The sequence below is a fragment of the Lemur catta genome, chromosome 15 (genome assembly GCF_020740605.2).
Source record: "Lemur catta isolate mLemCat1 chromosome 15, mLemCat1.pri, whole genome shotgun sequence".
Lineage (NCBI taxonomy): Eukaryota > Metazoa > Chordata > Mammalia > Primates > Lemuridae > Lemur > Lemur catta.
Window position 1 is genome coordinate 46,536,770 of NC_059142.1, and position 20,128 is coordinate 46,556,897.

Here is a 20,128-nt window from a genome sequence, read left to right on the forward strand (position 1 = left end):
ATTTTCCAAAACAATAAATAAAGTATTAGTGGAATTTACATGCATGCCAAATTGGGGCTTCTAACTCCTTGATTAAAAGCTTATAATTGAAATAATTTATTACTTGACCAAATAATGTCATTTGATCATTAACATTATCACCATTTTTGATCTCTGAAGTCTAAATTTGTAGTAGATCTTCTATCAGCTTCCTAAAAGTACTATACCACAGAATATGCCACTCATATGTAAATTAGATTAAGTATATTTAAAGTGTATATTATGCATGTTAAAATTTGTTAAATATAGTAGTCATTTTACTTTGACATTTGTCAAATCATACATTAGATTTTAGTATAAAGGATAAGTGTCACAGACTTATAAAAATATTACAGAAGATAGAGATTCTTAAATTAATTGACCCCATTTACATTGGGTCTTTGATGGTAAATTCTTTTTTGCACATCAGAGAATAGTTGCTTCTTCCCTAGAGCAAAGCAAAGTTTTTTTTTCTTCCTCATTCTCTTAAAGTTTGTATTTCTGCCCAAGTAATAAATGAGTTTCAGTTTCTGTGGCCTTTGCTTCAGAGAGCTTCTCTGAGGGTGAGCTTTGAAATATGATTAGATCTTAATTCTTTAACTATTTCCATAAGCTTGTTTCACAGTTTGCTTTCTTATTCAGTGAGTGGGGTGGGGAAATGCATGTAAATCTTATGTGATCATTTATGGGTGTTAGCCATGTAAATATATGTTGCAATGGTAAGAAAATTAGTCCTGAATTACAGTGAGGGAAGAAAATCAACTCTCCCATGTTATTCTTTACGTTAACTGCCATTTAATATGTATTATTTTAGTCCACAATAGTGACCAGAGTTATTAACTCTGTGTGGACAGAGAATGTATCCAGTACTAACCAGCATATTCAGAAATAGGGCCAAATTCAGGACTATACGGGCACTTCTTAGAATGGATTCATCAGTATTTACTGATTATCACTCAGCAAATAGTGATATTGATAATGATACATCACAACCCTCTTCAAAAACTATTAATATCTAGTTTCTTCTTCAATAGTTTGCAGCTTTTCTGTTGGATTCTTACAAAATAAATAGGCAGGGACAAAAACCAGAACACTTGGAGTTCCCAATTATTAGCCTCTGGTTTTGGGTAAAGCAACTATCTAAAATGATTCAATCAATTTTCTAGAAATAAATTAAAACTGAAGAGTCATTAAATGTGGAACAGTGACATTTGCAGATGTTTTTGCCATTTAGATTAGTTTGCCCTTTTCTCAATTTGGGATTTATATGTAATGATGGGAAAGAATTAATTAAAGTACCCTTTCTTGTAATGATTGTATCAAACTAAGAACTTATTCTTGACTCAAAGTAAGATTCAAAGGTCTTAGGATGCAACATAAGGAACTATATATTTTTTTCATATCTATGTCCTCACCTGACACATAGTAGGTATTCAACAAATGTTCCCTTACTTCCTGCCACTCTCCTGTCCCAATTACTTTTTTCAGGAATGAGCTTTGAAATTAGAAGTGTGATAATCAGAAGTTTTGTAAATGGCAATCTGCCTGCTGCTCCTCGATTAATTAGTTGATCTTGGAGAATGTCATAAACAAATTACCATGATCGAGTCGAGGATGGATTAACCTTTTTTCAACATTCAGTTCAATAAACATTGTCTAATGAATGCAAAACACTATGAATATTTCATTAAATGAACAGCAGATAGAAAATTTATTCCAATAATTTTTAATCTATTTTGAAAGTTAAAGGAAATGGAAGTGAAAATAAAGATAGTTCCTTAAAACTATTTGACATTCTGTTTGAGCAAGTATAAATGGCAAAGTACAATTATACATATAATCTGTAACTTAGCTTTTGTGTTTTAAACTAAGTAAAATATTATTGTTTAGTCCAATGTTTGGGAAAAGTTATTGTAACTGAAATGTGAGAAAGGTAATATTTTTTTTGAATTGATATTAAATTATCTTTAAAAAGTTATTTTTATCTAGTCAACTTTCTTTAAATATTTGAATTATGTTAAAATATCTTAAGATATTCATGGCATATAAAACAAATTATATTTACCAAGATGAAAAATAGTTTAGATGCCCTCTTTCATAAACATTTATGCCCAATTTCCATTTTACCCCAAATTCTCTTTCATCTTCTCATATACTCTAAAGTATATTTTATATATATTCATAAACTTTTCCACTTCTACCTCTTGCCTCTACCTTACGTTTAATATGCTAAATGGAAACGAAGAAATAGAAAGCTATCTTTTTCTCCAAAAGCTATGAAAAAAACTTACCAATTCAGCCCATATGTACTTCTTTTTCATTGATTCACTAAATAATTTCCAAGCCAATACTAAAGGCAAAGCAATGATTCCAAAGCCATGAGCTCTGTTCATAACCTATTAGGAAAGATAAGACACATTTTTTAAACACTGTAGAACACCCATGCATATTACCAAGACTCTAAATATTGAAGGACAAAAAATAAATCACTTCTAAGGGATATGAGCAAAGAAAACAATGTTAGCATTTGAACTGGTCATGGTACATTGGTAGGATTAGAGAAAAACGTTATGGCAGAGGGACAGAAACTGCAAAAAGTAGTCTGGAAAATTCCATTAATGCATATTAGAAAATGTTTATTCATTCAACAGTTATTGGTTGTGTTCTGTGTTGGCATTGGGATATATCTGTGAACGGAATAGACAAAGACTCCTGTCTTTGAGGAATTTATGTCCTAGCAGGGTAAAGGCAGTGTTGGAGGATTTTTTGAAGCAGAAAAGAGATGTGGGCTCCATATCACTGATGGCCTTGAGTACCAGGCCAAGGAGTGTGGACTTGGTAAGCAAGATTCTTCAGTAGGACAGTCACCAACAGTGATCCAGGGAAGAGTAGAGATTGGCTAAATATGGAGGCAGGGAGACGAGTCAGGAGAATATTGTCGACATGAGATTGAGAAAGAAATGAATTGGGTAAAGCAGTGGAAATGTTATGGACCAATAAACTGAAGAAACAGTAATGGTTTTAAACCCATGGGGGAGGTAGAATTGTGGTTCCAGTGTGCCATAGGGACAATGCCACTCAAACTTCTTTGAGTCATTTAGTCCTTTGAAAATATGTTGAAATATTTAGATTCTATTCCAGAAACAATACAGTATATCTAAAACTTTGCATAAAATTTTTTTGGGGGTGGGGGTAGTTTCATGGACTTTTAAAGGCTATCCATGGCTCCAGATTAAGAATCTTCATGAAGGGGAGGAGAACAACCACCAAACACTTGTTGAGCACCTACTATTTAAAAAGCACTTGACAGTGACCTTGGTGTGGGGTGGGGATGGAGGGATGATAAGTGACTATAGCACAGTGCCTTCTTCCAAGTATGTAGAACTGTAGAGATGGTAAATTTTAATGTTGTTAGGGTGACAGCTTAGATGGAAGTGGTCAGTAGGCAGACGAATACTCAGAACAGAGAGTCAGGAAATATGGCCTGTAAATAGAGGTGTATTTGTTAGGATTAGAATCACAGTGAGTCACATGGAAAAACCCCAAAATAGTGGCTTAAACAAGGTAGTTTATTTCTCTCACACATAAAATACGAGCTTGGCCATCCAGGTTATTATCTAGCTTGCCACTGTCCCATCACACTGGTGTAGCTCTCATCTTTGTGGTCCCAGGTAGCATCAAAGGGGCCTAGGTATCAGGATGAGGGATGGAAAGTGGACAAAGAAGAATTAAAGTTCACATACGTACTGCCTCTAAAGGAAGCTCCCAGAAGCTGCTACACCACGCCTCCACTTATGTGTCACCTACGTGGGCAGGACTTGGTTGCATGGCCCACTCATCTGCAAAGGAGCTGGGAAACGTAGTCTTTATAGTGCACCGCAGATGCTCAACCAAAAATTTTATTCCTGTGGAAGAAGAGGGGAATAGGTATTATGGAAACAACTAGCATATTTATTCTCACAAATAAAGAAATACAAATTCTTCTTACATTGGCAAAGATTGTGTTAAAATAATTCTTTCAAGTATGTAGTATAATAGGCACCTCAGCCAATCATGTGTCTGAAATTTATCTTAAAAATATAATCAGTGGTGCAATGAAACATTTTTGTATACAGTTATATACCACAGTTTTATTTATAATGATAAAGTATTGGAAATAATCTAAATATCCAGAAATAGAGGAATGATTCAATAAGTCATACTATATCTTGTCAGTATCTCAAATAAAAAAGAGAAAGCTGAATTCATTGCTTACTATAATAAAGGGCAACTGTGCCAGTCAGGCATAGTCTTCTGAACAGAACACACTGTTGATCTCCTGTAGGGCTTTGCGGTGGAGTACAGGTGGCGGTGGGAGAACTTTCAAAGGCATGGCTTGCCATCATGAAGCAGAAGCGTGGTGACCTATGTGGGACTGTCACTGATTTATTGGCCCTCAGAGGTTTGTTGGTTGGAGTCAGTCCATCTCTGATTAGCTACCTTTCAGAAGTGAGGCGCTCACACTTCTTGACTGATTGCAAAAGTGTGTTCACCAAAGCGAGTTGTCGTTGATTAACTGAACAGGTTTAAAACCAGTTCTGATGGCTACTTGTTACTGTGGCTACAGAACAATCAGTTTTTTCCTGGATTTGTGAGAACTTTTTTTTAAATTCTCAAGCCATATGATGAAATACTGAGCTTTTGAAAATTAGGTTTTGAAATAATTTTAATTATATGGGAAAATGTTGATGATATAATGCAGAGTGGGAGAAACTGATAAAAATGTTTTTGTTTTCCTGCCCATCTCTCCTCTCAGCCCCCTTGCTCCTCGTGTGGAGGCAGCACTGATCTGAGTGGGCAGGTTGCCTGGGCCATGCTTGCTGGGGAGCAGAGTCCCCATGTGCCACTTCTGCATGGCTCTGTCGTCTTCTGCTTCCTCATCCAGGCTCCACAGTGATGACAAGGCTGGATCCTGTCCAGGGTCGGCCCAGTCGTCTCCGTCTCTCTCCTTCGGCCTGAGTAGGCTTGCTATTGCTTCAGGTCTTATCCTCCATTACCTCAGACCTCAGGCACTGCCCACTTGCCCAGGATGGCATGTGTGTCCCAGCGGCTCTATCCTGCCTGGTGTGGTGGACAAGGTGGGGCCTCTGATGCCCCCATCACCTAAGCACTTAGGCATCCACGGCGACATCTGTGTCCCAGCTGATCTTTGGTTGCCAATATAGGTCACGTCTCCATCATCCCTTGAGGAAGCTCTTTGAAAGCCCTTCAAACCTGGGATGTAGCTGGATATTTCTTTGCTATGCCCATGTTGCTCTCAGACACCGAGGCAATTTCTTATTCTTCCTGTCTATGGTCAGGGAGAGGGGTGAGCTCACAGGAAAAGGTGCAGCAGCCTTGCTGGCCTGCATGGACACGCACACACCGCCACTCCTGCATCTCCTCTGCAGCGTGCCAGTGTGGCCGCGAGCTCTAGGGCCCACAGCCTGGGCCGTCCTGCTCTCAGAGGAACCGCTCTGTGGGGCTTCTATGCTTCCCCTTCTCCCAGGCTTAGCCCAGAAGGCAGGGCAAGAAAGAGGGCCTTTTCTGGGGAACAAACCCACAGATAAACATTTCCTTTCACCACCTCAGACTCTGCCCCAGGCCCGCCCACCCCCACTTGGGGAGTCTTTCCTCATCTGGGGGTGGAGAGGTAGTGGGAACGGGGAAGCGGGGAGGGTAAAACTGACTCTGATATGCTTTTATGCCACAGTCTAGTCACCCAGGTTATTGTTAAAAGCCAAAAATTGACTCCTTTATTTTCTCTGTACTTCTACCGTGTCGTCCTTTTCTGTGAGGCAGGGAAGGTGTTATAGAATATGCCAGGCGGGCAGGGCTGAGTGAAAAAAGTACCAAGTTTAAGACTTCAGAAATATCCAGCTACTTGCAAAAATATAGTATATAGAAAAATCACTAAAATGTTAACATTGTTACACCGAGTGATATATTACAGGTGATATTCACCAAATATATTTCTTTTTATTTCTTGGTTTTTCTGCAATGAGCATATATTTTTTTAAAAAAAAAAACAGCTATATTGAAGTGTAAGTTACATACCCAAAAAATTCTTGTTTTAAATATACAGTTCAATGATTTTTAAAAACAAATTTATAACCATCACCACAATCTGAATTTACTTATAGAATCAGAAGTAAATGAATGTTATAAAAATGACCTCATTACAGTAGTAAAAAGGTTGTTGACAAGTTGAATAGAGGGGACAGGGTCAAATTTCAGGTCATTAAGCAAAGAATAGGGAGTCACCAAGGAACTCAGTGAATATTTTTTGAACTACTAAGGAAATGAAAATGAAGGCAGAGGGTAGAGATTACCTTTCCAGAAATGTGCCTGTGAAGGAAGGAAAGAAACCCCAGAGCCTCAGATCTACCTGCCGTGCTTCTTCAAGCTCTGGACCTTTGCAGAGGTCCCTCCTGTCATCTGAGCCTTTCTCCTCTTTTGTTCAATCAGTTGACTCCTATCCATTCCTAGCTGTGTAACCTTAGACAAGTTGCTTAACTTCTCTCTCAGTTTCAGTGAGAGTAATAATAGTGCCTCCCTCACAGTTTTTGAGAGGTTTAGATCTGTTAATGTGTGTGAAGCATTTAAGCAATATGTGTCAATAGAGAAACAGAAAAATAAATGATAGTTGTTTTGTTGTTGTTGCAATCATCATCATCATCATGATCATCATTATCATCATTATCCTTTAATATTCACCTCCTTGCAGAAGGCTTCTCTGATGTAAGGTACCTCATATTTTTTCGTTAATAACACCCTGTGCATATCTCTTTCATGGCACTTATTATGCAGTATTTTATTTATTCACTCATCTGTCTCCTCCCCAACTGAATTAAATCTTTTACTTCTATAAGCGTACAGTGCCTAACACTGAGGAGGTACTTAAAGTAAATGTTTGTGAAACTAACATGGTACACACGCATCTTTCAGGATTTCAGAAAAGGCTGCGTTGGGGGGGCGGATTATGTGTGTATGTAGGAGAAAAACTAGCCTTTTTATGATCACATGGAAACATGTCAATGTAGGAGAAAATACTGGTGCTGTGAAAGGAAGGGGGCCTGGGGAAATCTAATGCTGCAAGGCCGTTGATAGTGGTAAGAGAAGTAGAATCCATGCTTTGGTGGAGGAGTGTTGCTCCTGTAACCAGTTACTGTGATATAATTTCTGCCCACTCTATTTTCTGCAAAAGTTTATGTGGAGTTGGTATTACTCTTCCTTAGATGACTGATAAAATTCACTAGTGAAACCACCTGGGCCTGGATATAGGGGTATATTTGTATGTAATAGGTATAAGGTTCTTTGAGTTTTCTATTTCTTGAGTCACTTTTGGTAATTTGTATCATTTATGAGATTTATCCATTTTATATAAATTACCAAACATTTATAAATATGATATTTATAATATTTTCTTATTACCCTATTAATGTCTATAGAGTCTGATATATCCTCTCTCTCATTACTGATGTTGGTAATTTGTGTCATCTTTTTCTGATTAATTTATCTAGAAATTTATTAATTTTTCTTCTTAAAGAACCAGCATTTGGTTTCATTAATTTTTCTCTGTTATTTTTGTTTTCTATGTCATTGATTTCTACTCTTATATTTGTTATTTTCTTCCTTTTACTTACTTTGTCTTTAATTTGCTTCTCTTTCATAAGCATTTTCAGTTGAAAGCTTATACCACTTATTTTAGAACTTCCTTCTTTGCTGATAGAAGAATTCAAAGCTAAAAATTTCCTCTAAGCACTGACTTAGCTGCATTCTACAAATATATGCTTTAATTTTCATTCAATTCAAAATATTTTCTTATTTCCTTTGTGATTTCTTCTTTGACTCAGATTATTATATGTCTATCTTTTATTTGCCAAATACTTGGAGAATATCAGATACATTTCTGTTATGGATTTCTAATTTAATTTCATTGTAGTCTAATTTCATTGCATGTACTCTTGTATGAGATCAATCCATTTTAAATTTATTGAAATTTGTTTCATGGCACAGAATATGGTCTATCTTGATTAATGGTCAAGTTGGTTGACAACAATTTTGGAATCATCTATATCCTCACTAATGTTTGACCTACTTGTTCTGTCAGTTACTGAAAAAGGAGTATGGAATTACCCTCAATTGTAATTTGTGAATTTGCCAATTTATTCTTTCATTTCTGTCAGCTTTTGCTTCATGTATTTTGAATATCTTAAAATTAAGTGCATATATATTTGTTGTTATATCATTTTTATGAATTAAATTTTATCATTATAAAATGCCCTCCTTACTCTCTGCCTAGCTTCTTTCTTCTGAAATCTACCTTGTTTGATATTAGTATATTCATTCCACTTTTCTTATGATTATAGTTGGCATGACATCTTTTTTTATCCTTTCAATTTTAACATTTTCACAAAATATTTTTAAGTGTTTATCTTGGAAACACCATGTAGTTATACATTATTTCAAAATCCAGTCTAAAAATCTTTGTCAATTATTTGGAATTTTTAGACCATTTATATTTAACATAGTTATTGATATTGTTAGGTTTTAATCTACCATTTTGCTATTAGTTTTCTATTTGTCTCATCTTTTCTTTTTCCCCTTTTCCTACCCTTTATTGGATTAATTAAGTACTTTTTAATATTCCATTTTATTTCTATTACTGGCTTATTAAATATGCTTCTTCATTGTTGTTTTTTATAGTTGTTGATCTAGAATGTTCCATGTGCACAGAGAAGAATGTGTATTTTGCTGCTATTGTATGGAAAGTTCTGTATATATCTGTTAGATCCATTTGGTCTTATTAATTTTCTGTTTTGCTGATCTGTCCATTTTTGATAGTAGCATATTGAAGTCTCCCACTATTATTGTATTGCTATTTATTTTCCCTTCATATCCATTAATATTCACTTTATATATTTGTATGTTCTGGTATTGGGTGCAAATATATTTACATATTTACTTGTTATGTCTTCTTCATGAATTATCCTCTTTTTCATTAAATAGTGACCTTCTTTGTCACTTATAGTCATTTTTGACTTGAGGTCTATTTTATAAATATAGCCATCCCTGTTCTTCTTTACTATTTGCATGGAATATCTTCTTCCATTCTTTCACTTTCAGCCTGTGTGTGTCCTTAAGACTAACTTGAATCTCTTGTAGGCAACATAGAGTTGAATCTTGGTGGGTTTTTTTTTATTCATAAAGCCATGCTATGTCTTTTGATTGGAGAATTTAATATATATTTATATTCAAAGTAATTACTGACATGTAAGGACTTACTACTGCCATTTTTTTAATGTTTTATGGTTGTTTTGTAGATCCTTTATTCCTTTCTTCCTCTCTTGCTGTTTACCTTTGTGATTTAGTGATTATAGTGCTAAGTTTTTATTCCTTTCCTTTTATTGTTTGTGTATCTGCTATAGTGTTTTGCTTTGTGGTTGGGGACTTACAAAAAAACTCTTATAATAGACTATTTTACATTGATAGCAACTTAATTTCAGTCACATACAAAAACTCTAAACATTTACTCTCCACTCATAATTTATATTTTTGGTGTCACAATTTTTATCTTTTTATATTATATGCTCCTTAACAGCTTATTGTAGCTACAATTATATTTTACTGTTTTGACTTTTAACCTTCTACTAGATAGATGTATGACTTACAGAACACCATAACAGTATTGGAGTAGTCTGGATATGACTATATATTTATCTTTACTAGTGAATTTCATCCTTTCATATATTTTCATGTTAGTAATTTAGTGTCCTTTCATTTACACTTGAAGAACTCCTTGAAGCATTTCTTATAAGATAGGTATAGTGGTAGTGAATTTTCTTAAGTTTGATGTATCTGGAAATGACTTTATTTCTCCTTCATGCTTGAATGACATCTTTGCTGGGTATAGTGTTCTTCACTGGCCATTTCTTTCAACACTTTGAATATATCATTTCATTCTTTCCTGACCTGCAAGGTTTCTACTGAGAAATCCACTGGTAGTCTAATGGGGATTCCCTTATATGTGACTTGACACTTCTCTTGCTACTTTTAAAATTTTCTCTTTGATTTTTGACAATTTGATTATAATGTGTCTCAGAGAGGACCTCTTTGGGTTGAATCTGTTTGGAAACCTTGGAACTTTATGGATCTGTATGTCCATCTCTCTCACAAGACTTAGAAGTTTTTGGTAATTATTTTAGTGAATAAGCAAGCTTTCTATCCTATGAAATAATTTCTGTCTCAAAATGCAGATGTTTGCTTAATAGTGTTCCATAAGTCCTGTAGGCTGTCCTCACTCTTTTTCATTGTTTTTTCCTCTGACTGGGTAATTTCAAGAGACCTACAATATGACAAAAATATTTCAAAAGATTTATAATATTCACTGTGGAAATACAGTCAAGATCTTGGAGGCAAAACTTACAAAAGCCCCAGCACCACTGTGGCTGCTTGTGGGCCAAGGTAGAACCCACCGCAAGAGGGATACACTTGACTAAGACTCCCCATTGTGGGGAACACATGAATAGGAGGACCCCAAAAGCCCTTGCTCTTGGGAACTCTTAACAGTACATGCTGCTGTCACTGCTGCTCCAGACCCTTACAGTGTAGGCCCCTGAGGCATTCACAGTCATCACTAACATTGATCCCAGCTAAAGAAGCTGCATGGTGGCTCTACAATTTCATCTACTCAGAAGCAGACCTGCCACACTCTTTCCAACTGGCATCCTCTGTTTTTTCTTCTCTACTGATAGGTCTTTCTCTTCAGCCTACATGCTGTTCATTTTCCCATCTTACCAAAAACCAAAACAAAACAAATCAGTCCTCTATTCACCCACTTCCACCCGCTGCAGCTTCCACCCCATTTCTCTCCTCCCCTTTGTAACAAAATTCTGAGCCAATTGTCTGTATTCTACTCCATTGCCTTTCCTCTCCTTATTCCTTGAACCCCCTGTAATCCAGCTTTCATCTCTCCCACTAAACCAAAATTTCTTTTATACATATCGCCAATGACTTCCATGTTGCCAAACCTATGTGATCAATTCTCAGTCCTCACTTTATATGACTTCTCTGTAGCATTTTACACAGCTGACTAGTCCTTGGACCACTTCTCCACTTGGCTCAGGATTCCATATTATCCTGATTTCTTATCTCTCTGGCTCTTGCTTCTGTCTGCTTATTCCTTCATTTCCACAGCCTCCTAACATTTGCAGACCCAGGGCTGAATATACTTAGGCCTCTTCTTTTTTATATACACTCGATGTCTTGAGATCAAGTATAACTTCTGAATTTGTACTTTTAACTTAGACTTCAAACCACAAACTCAAGTCTTGAATACCCAAATATTCATTTCAACACTGGATGTCTAATAGGCATCTCCAAGCTTAATAGGTCCAAAACTGATCTCTTGATCTTCTCCCCCAAAACCTATCCACCCATAGTTTTTCACATGTCAGGTAATGACAACCTTATTCTTCTAGTTGCTTAGGACAAAAATCTTGAAGTCATCTTTGACTCATTTCTTCTATCATGCAGTATGTGAAATTGGTTCTACTTTCAAATTTTTCTCAGAATCTGATCACTTCTCACCACCTCCTCTGTTGACATCCTGGATTATTGGCGGTAGCCTCCCAACTGGCTTCTGTGCTTCATTCTTGCCCCAAACAAAAGCTGGGGTGATTTTATTAATATTTAAGTCGAGTTATATATTTCTTCTGTACTGAAAACCCTTTAGGGGCTCTCCATTTCACTCATATTAAAAGCCAGATTCCTTACAGTCATGTGCAACACCATGCAGGATTGGGCCCTTGTTCTCTCATAGCCCTTGTCTTTTCTAAGGGAGATATTGCCTGCTGATCCAACCACACTGGCCTTTCATTGTGTCTTCTACATGCTATACATACCCCAGGGCCTTTGCACTGGCTCTTTCTGCTGCTTGGAGTGCTCTTTCCCTAGAGTTCACCATGGTTCCCTCATCTCCTGCAGGTTTTTGTTCAGACATCACCCTTTCAGGGAGGCCTTCCCTAACTTCCATATTTTTAAAATTATAAAATACCTCCAATCTTTCATCACTTTCCATCTTCCTTTCCTGCTTTATCTTTCTTCTTGTCATTTGTACCATCTAAAATAGAACTTTTAAATGTTATTTTGTTTACTCTCTGGGATAGAAGTTGCATAAAAATATAGAGAGATTCTTGTCTGTTTTGTTAACTGCTATAGTCCTGGGTGCCCAGAATGAATGAATGATATGGATGCTTAGTCATAAGGGAACTTAAGGCCAGGCGCAGTGGCTCACACCTGTAATCCTAGCACTCTGGGAGGCTGAGGCGGGTAGATTGTTTGAGTTCAGGAGTTCAAGACCAGCCTGAGCAAGACCGAGACCCCATCTCTACTAAAAAAAATAGAAGGAAATTATCTGGACAACTAAAAATATATAGAAAAAATTAGCCAGGTATGGTGGCGCATGCCTGTAGTTCCAGCTACTCAAGAGGCTGAGGCAGTAGGATTGCTTGATCCCAGGAGTTTGAGGTTGCTGTGAGCTAGGCTCACGCCACGGCACTCTAGCCCGGGCACCAGAACAAGACTCTGTCTCAAAAAATAAATAAATAAGGGAACTTAAATGGGTTTGTAAGATTTTGGGGCCTGCCAGCCACAAGCTCTTGAAGAGTAACTGCAACCAAGATACAGGCTTTCCTACATGAACCAGCGTCTCTGACTCTAACTTTTTTAGGTAAAAGTTATCTTAATCTTTATGACACTATAATTAATTTTTAGACTTTCTAGTGGGTAAATATTTTTAAAGCACTCATAATGTGTGCCTGGCACATGGTATGAGCTCTATAAATGTTTATTTAAAAAGTAACAAATGCTTTATCAAGCATTTCGTGATAAATAATGATGACAGAATGTGAAACAAATAAACCTCAAGACGTTCAGAGAGGCCCTAATTCTATAATGGAGAGTGGCCTTATTAATTATAGAGCTGGAATACAGACTGATGGCTTAGAAAAATAGCAATATTCACATGCCCTCTCTATTCTGGGAAAAACAAAACTATTTCTGTACTCAATGGAATTGTAGATACAAAGATATTTATGGAATAAACTCTAAAGAATTGCTTTTGAACTTAAGTCCATAAAACATATGCTTATGAAAGGATAATTTCAGAGGTTGGACTGGGGTAACAGAAAAGGAAAAGGGTTTATATGGTATCTGTTCATTCATTAAGTGCACACTGATGCCCCAAGCACTATGTTAGGGACTAGGACCTGCCTTCTGGAATTTCACAATCTGGGAGAGAGAGACAGGCTAACCAGCAATTACCAATTCAGCCTTAGTGCTGCAAAAGAGGTATGTCCAGAGTGGGTTGAAAGCACAGAATTGCTTTCTCATCGCATTTGTGATATACAAATAAAGAAATCATTTGCTGCCAATTAAACATAGTGGACAGAACTCACCTGTTTGTCTCTACTCCCTGAGGAAGTCCCATCAAAATGAAAGTAATGAAATTGACAAAGGCATGAATCAGTGGTTTTTAACCTTGGCTGAATATTTTAATAGAGCATAAATTTTTAAAATCCTAGTACCTAGGCCATACCCCGGATGAATTAAATCAGAACCTCTGGGGATGGGACGCAGGCATGAATATTTTTATACTACAATTTTTGCAGAGAGAACGAGAGGGGAGACAACAGAACACATAAGAAATCAATAGCGTTTGAGAGCCTGAGAAGGGGCTGGACCTGTAATGGGCTTAGCAGAACTGAAAGTACCAAAAACCAGTTTCTGGGGGAAAAGAGGCTTGGAGAATGCCAATTAGAAGCAGCAAGATGTTTCCTGTAGCAGAACTTTAGAAAGACTCAGGAATCAGAGAGACAGGGCATGGGGTGGAGCCAAGAACAGGAGGGTTGGTTGGAAGTTTGCATGGGGAGCAGTCAGATGACCCAGATTTTATCCCAAGACTGCGGCCTCCCCCACCCCTAGTGTGCTGTCTGGAGAGATGGGATGAGAGAGGGGACTCAGGTATAGTTAAAGGCAGATAGGAAATAGGCTTATGTGAAAGTCGCCATCCTGAACTCCGAGATGCCCCTTTGAAATCTCAGCAGCTGGATCTGTGCTGCCTGACAGTAAACTGGAGGAGGCAGCTCTGGGCAGACTGGTCCCAGAGCAAAGTCCAGTCAGATCCTGGCACAGGAGAGTGCAGGCCTCTCTGTAAACCCTGAAGGGATGTCTACCCACCCACAAACCCATAAGCACCCAAGCTGCTGCTGCTCAGCGTTAGAAGCCTCACTTTAAATAAGAAAGGATACCAAAGATCACCAGACATTTGAGGAAAGTGTTCAAAGTGAAAGACAAAGACCAAAACAGACTGGCAAAAGTAAATAAATAAAGGGAACTCAGAAAAACACACTCTAGTGAGCAGGAAAAAATTAGAGCTATATGTGGATAGATAGTTACAGACATATAAAGAGATCAGTGACAGACAGATGCTAGGTAGACATAGATAGATAGTGACATGAAATTACTGGCCTCAGGAGAAAGCAGGGCTATGCTGCAAGGCGTTGCAAGAGGTGCGCTAGCTGATGAAGCACCTGCACTCTGCAGCCAGACTGTGTGGGTTTGAGTCCTGGCTCCGTCACTTCCTACCTGTATGATATTGGGCAAGTTACTTAACCTCTCTGTGCTTCAGTTTCCTTATCTGTAAAAAGGGGGTAGTGATGATGCTGTTAAGAGAACAAAAAGGAACTCTTGGAAATTATGAATATGATGGCAGAATAGAAAGTTTTAAAGTAAGAATTGGGGAAAACTCTAAGAATAATCAAAAGAACAAAGAAATGAAAAATAGAAACAGCAAGAAAAAGATGATAAAACTGAGAAGTACAACAATCAGAGTTGCAGAAAGAGAGAGACAGACAGACAGAGTGACGGAGAGGAAGTTCTTCCTAAGAATAATAATCAAAATTTTCCCAGAAACGAAGGACATAAGCTCAGATTGAAAGGGCCTCCTTGGTGCCCGCATGTATGATGGGGAGAAGGCCCAGTCTAAGGCATGTCACTGTGACATTTTTGAACACTAAGGATAAAGTGAAGATCCCCAAAGCCTCCAGAGAGCGGAAAGCAGGTGACATACAAAGAGCTGGACTTGAGTGGCAGAGGAGATAATCAAGCTCTAAGCAATGTGGACTTGTTCTGGAAAGGCCACTCTAGTTGTTCAGGACATAAAAGTGGTTTGAGTTAGTTCGGTATATTTATCACTTCAAAAAATAGCTCTTGGCCGGGCGCGGTGGCTCACGCCTGTAATCCTAGCACTCTGGGAGGCCGAGGCGGGCGGATCGCTCGAGGTCAGGAGTTCGAGACCAACCTGAGCAAGAGCAAGACCCCGTCTCTACTAAAAAAAAAATAGCAAGAAAATTATATGGACAACTAAAAATATATACAGAAAAAATTAGCCAGGCATGGTGGCGCATGCATGTAGTCCCAGCTACTCGGGAGGCTGAGGCAGGAGGATCGCTTAAGCCCAGGAGTTTGAGGATGCTGTGAGCTAGGCTGATGCCACGGCACTCACTCTAGCCCGGGCAACAGAATGAGACTCTGTCTCAAAAAAAAAAAAAAAAAAAATAGCTCTTGTATGGTAGGCAGAGTGGGGGACTCAACTGTTTGCTCAGTGAATCTAAAAATCTCATGCCTGCCTTTGTCCAGGAGCATCTATTTCCTTTATTTTTAAACTAAGGTGAAAGAGTATAAATTTACCTCTTCTTTTCCCCCTCCAATTCCCTCTTCCCTCTTTCTTTTTGTTTCCCTCTGCTTTGTTTCTTCTCCCTTTCCCTTATTTTACCTTCTGAACCTTCACACTTTTGTTGTGCCTATTTCTGTCTCTCCTTCTCCCTTTCTCTTTCTATCCACAGAAGTCTTATGTTTGTCTAATAATTGGCAGAAGAGATCTTTTTTTTTTTTTTTTTTGCTTTTTAAGTGATGAATAGTTGGCTTTAGATCAAAGACAAGCCCTGTGGTTTTCTGGCTGCCCCAGAAGGGCGGTGCAGCTGGCAGGCATCCCAGCTGCCTGGTGATAGGCATGTGGAAGAGATACCAAGCTCACAGGTCACTGTGTGTGTGCTCATGTTCGTGTGTTTTGCAGGCTAACAGCAGGCTGAAGCAGATTGAGAAGGAATATACTCAGAAGCTTGCCAAATCTTCACAGGTAAGCAACACTAAAAGAAACAAAACAAGGTAAAACCAAAACAAAAATAAAACCTATACATAAAAGCTTTTGTACTTTAGAGTTAAACTTAATTCTTTTCAGTTTTTTATGGATTAGTATCATATTTTTGATGGGTATAAAATAAATAGTATATACTTTTAATATTTGTGTTACTAAAAATCAAGAAAAATTAGGCATCTTGAATCATTTGAACCAACACACACACACACACACACACACACACACACACACACACACGCACATGCATACACACCACACACTCAGATGTTGTAAAACCAGCTTGTACACTTGAACAAGCCCAGGCTGAAATATGTTTCACAAGGGCAGGAGATACACACCTACATTTGTGATGTGAGCAGTTTGATACCATCTGTGCTTTTTTGCAATATTTCATTTTGCTGCACCTAAAAGCTGCTTGAAACAAAACTCAGATTGGCAAATAATTCTAGGTTAAAACAGCAACTCAACTGTTGACTCCATTTGGGAAAAAGAGGATTATAAATTCCTACATCCTTATCTTGCTGTTTATAGTTACTATAGTAGTTTTAGGGTAAGAAAGACCAATAAGTGAATGCTTGTCTCTACTTGAAATATGATGCTCGGAGTACTTTTGCTGCATAAGTTGTTATAATGATATTCAATAGTGTCATTTAGGGAATCCCAAGCATTCCTTAGTTGTATGAGTAATTCTAGAACAAATAAATACTACTTGTCTTCATTTTGCAGATTGCTAAATTAAGGCATTTAATTTTAAGGGCCTCATATCTAATAATTTTTAAAATCAGCTTATCTTAGTATTTTTATATGTATATAGTGATATGTGGTAGTAAACTGGAATTCATGTATCATCCTACTACATAATACCACATAATAGTAGTAACAACAACAAAACAATAATAATATCTAACATTTATGGGGCAATAGCCATATTGACTCATTCAGTCTTCATTCACAATAACTGGTGTTAGAAACTGTTATTGGCCCCATTTTTCCAGTTGAGAAAATTGAGACTCAGAGAGACGAGATCACACAAGTTAGTAAATGACTAAGCCAGGGCCCAACCTGGATCTGACTTCAAAGTAGAAGTTCTTAACCTTGATACTACCAGCCTGGCCCAAACCCTTACATTTTTAATATGGCAAGACTCTGGTGATGGTTATCATGAAGTTTCTTCAATTCTATAATTATTTCTAAAATGTGCATATTATATAATTCACACTCCATTAGGAAAGCAAAAAGTCTCTGTCAAAGCAAAGAGTCGTATATGTTTATATAAGAGATGATAATTATGCCTTGATTGCCATTATCCCAACTCTTCCTTCAGAAAAGAACATGGAGAAATATCCTTTTTAATCCACTGAAAAATATTATTACAATTAAAATAAATCTTATTACTCCAAAAGTTAATGTTTAAACTAAAGCATAAAAAAAAAATCCCCAATTGGCATACCTTAATATTCTGCTTATTTTGTTTTATGGTAAATGAGGGAAGCAGACCGAGAGTGAGATATAAGATAGCCAATAAAAATGCCTAAATAATGAGAGTGTAAACAAGAGTATTTAAGTTTCTCTAAAGGAATGTATGAAGAAGCCTGATTAGTTGATAATAAAGCAAATTAAATGTAAGCTAGTTCAGAGGAAAGCCTGAGCTTTGGAATCCACAGACCTGGATTTGAATACCAGCCCTACCACTTCTGTGACCTTGAGCAAGTTAACTGCCCTCTTTGGAATTCAATTTCCTCATTTGTCAAATGGGAGAGCAGTGCTTATTTCATAGGGTGGTTTTAACTATTAAGTAAAACAATGCCAACAATGTGTTTAGTACAGTGCCTAGTACAGACTTAGTTATTATAGTAGCAGTACTAAAATTGCAATGGAGAAAGGAAAGGAGAGAGAGAAGAATGAAAAAAGGCCTGGAAGGGGCAGAAATTAATTTCTTCAGATACTATGGTTTTGGGTGTTCAAGAATTGATAAAATCTCCCTGCAAAGTTTGGAGAGGCATGGGGTTGCTAACTATTTTCACAAGTAAAGACATGAAGGAAAAGGAGAAGGAAAAACCAAACAGTAACTCTTATATAACCATCATTTCACAAATGAGAGGACAGTGCAACAGCAAAAAAGAAAAAGAAATCTTAGGGTGTAATAACATAATAAAAGTCCATCCTTCTCATAAAAGGTGGGGTGAGACTTTACAATGATAATATTTCATTTGCCCACTTCTGAATACATGTATTTATGTGTATATAAATATATGTATATGTATTACGTCTGTCAACTCACATTTGAGAAACATTGGTCTACAATGCCAGTCAGTTCAGAGAAACATACCAGATTATTTTAAAATGAACATTATAAAACAGGACTGTGGATTGACTTTTTCTACAGCTTCAGCCCAAAATAGCTCTACTTTTGTTTCCTAAAATATTAATTTTTAATATCTATATGAAAATGCTCTAATCCACTTCTTTCCTTGAAGTTAATACAGTGCAAACATTAATAGTGGTAGCATTTTGTTTTATGGTTCTTAATTATGACTTTAATTATGATTTAATCAAAACTAGAAGGTTTTGTGCTAGGCGTGGTGATTCACACCAGTAATCTTAGCACTAATCTTGGGAGGCTAAGGTGGGAGGATCAGTTGAGGCCAGGAGTTGAAGACCAGCCTGGGCAACATAGCAAGAGAGACCCCCATCTCTACAAAATATAAAAAAATTTGCTGGGCATGGTGGTGCACACCTGTAGTCCTAGCTACTGAGGAGGCTAAATCAGAAGGATCACTTGAGCCCAGGTGTTGAAGGTTACAGTGAGCTGTGATCATACCACTGCACTGCAAAGCGAGACCTTACCTCTAAAAAAATAAATAAACAAATAAATAAATAAACCCTAGAAAGTTTTGATTTCAATATGATTGTATACATTAGCTTTCATTTTTCTTGGAAACTTTTTACATTATCATTCTATGAAAAGGATAAATTATCTAAATATAATTTGCCAGGTGATGGTTTTTTCTTATTTATCACAATTATAATTCTACCACTTAAATATTTATTGAGTGCCAGTTATATAGACTGTGCTCAGGTGAAAATAGTCTATTTTCTTATACTCTAGGTCTACAACCAGTAGAGTTTTGTTCCTCGCATGTTCATCTTATTAGTGTGATTATTTCTCAATTTTAAAGTAAATGTTAAATTTGGTTTTAAAAATTATCCGTATTTTAGCTACCTCTCTATATCCATCTAATCTATCAGTCTTTCGACCAGTTAGTCTATTTATCAAGCCAAGGTGTTTAACCTGAAGTGTTTTGATATTCTCTCCCTTATATTACCTTCATAAAAGGTTTTAAAAATAGCTTTCTAAAGATAATCTCATTATTTCCCCCAAAGGAAACTCATTATTCCCCCAAAGAATGTAAGATTTCATTTTCCACACTAAAACAAGCATGCCCTCCTCAGAACATCCTGTACTTCACTTGTAGTCCCTTCCAAAACCTGCATTTATTTCTTTTTGATGTATTTTTTTGTCCTAAATCTTCTGAAAATGAGAGATGTCCCTGTTTCATGCTCTTGTGATCATTTGAAATATCCCAAAATATTTTTATCTTCAGTCTTTGGTCAGTTACAAGCTAGTCTCAGTCTTAGGGTTTTTTAAAAAATTACTTTGTACTTTAAAAATATATGGTATGATGGAAGTTGTGGATACATGATATCCACGTGATAAAATTGCACAGAACTAAACACATACACCCACATGTACGCTCTATGGAATTAAACCCACCTCTTCTACAAAGCTGTTGTTTACTTAGCTTAAAACATTAAAATCATAAGTTATTTTTTACTTACTATTTGGCCCTATCTTCTCATGAAAGATCA

At 36.9% G+C, this 20,128-nt stretch overlaps 1 protein-coding gene across 6 annotated transcripts in view; it reads left to right on the top strand.

Moving 5' to 3' along the window:
* CEP112 (centrosomal protein 112) overlaps positions 1-20,128 on the top strand; it is a 359,225-nt gene that overhangs the window by 247,827 nt on the left and 91,270 nt on the right. For all 6 annotated transcript variants that reach the window (XM_045526957.1, XM_045526958.1, XM_045526956.1 and 3 more), the window contains one exon: positions 16,175-16,237. In XM_045526957.1, the coding sequence (XP_045382913.1) occupies positions 16,175-16,237 (63 nt within the window). The remainder of the gene's footprint in view (positions 1-16,174; positions 16,238-20,128) is intronic.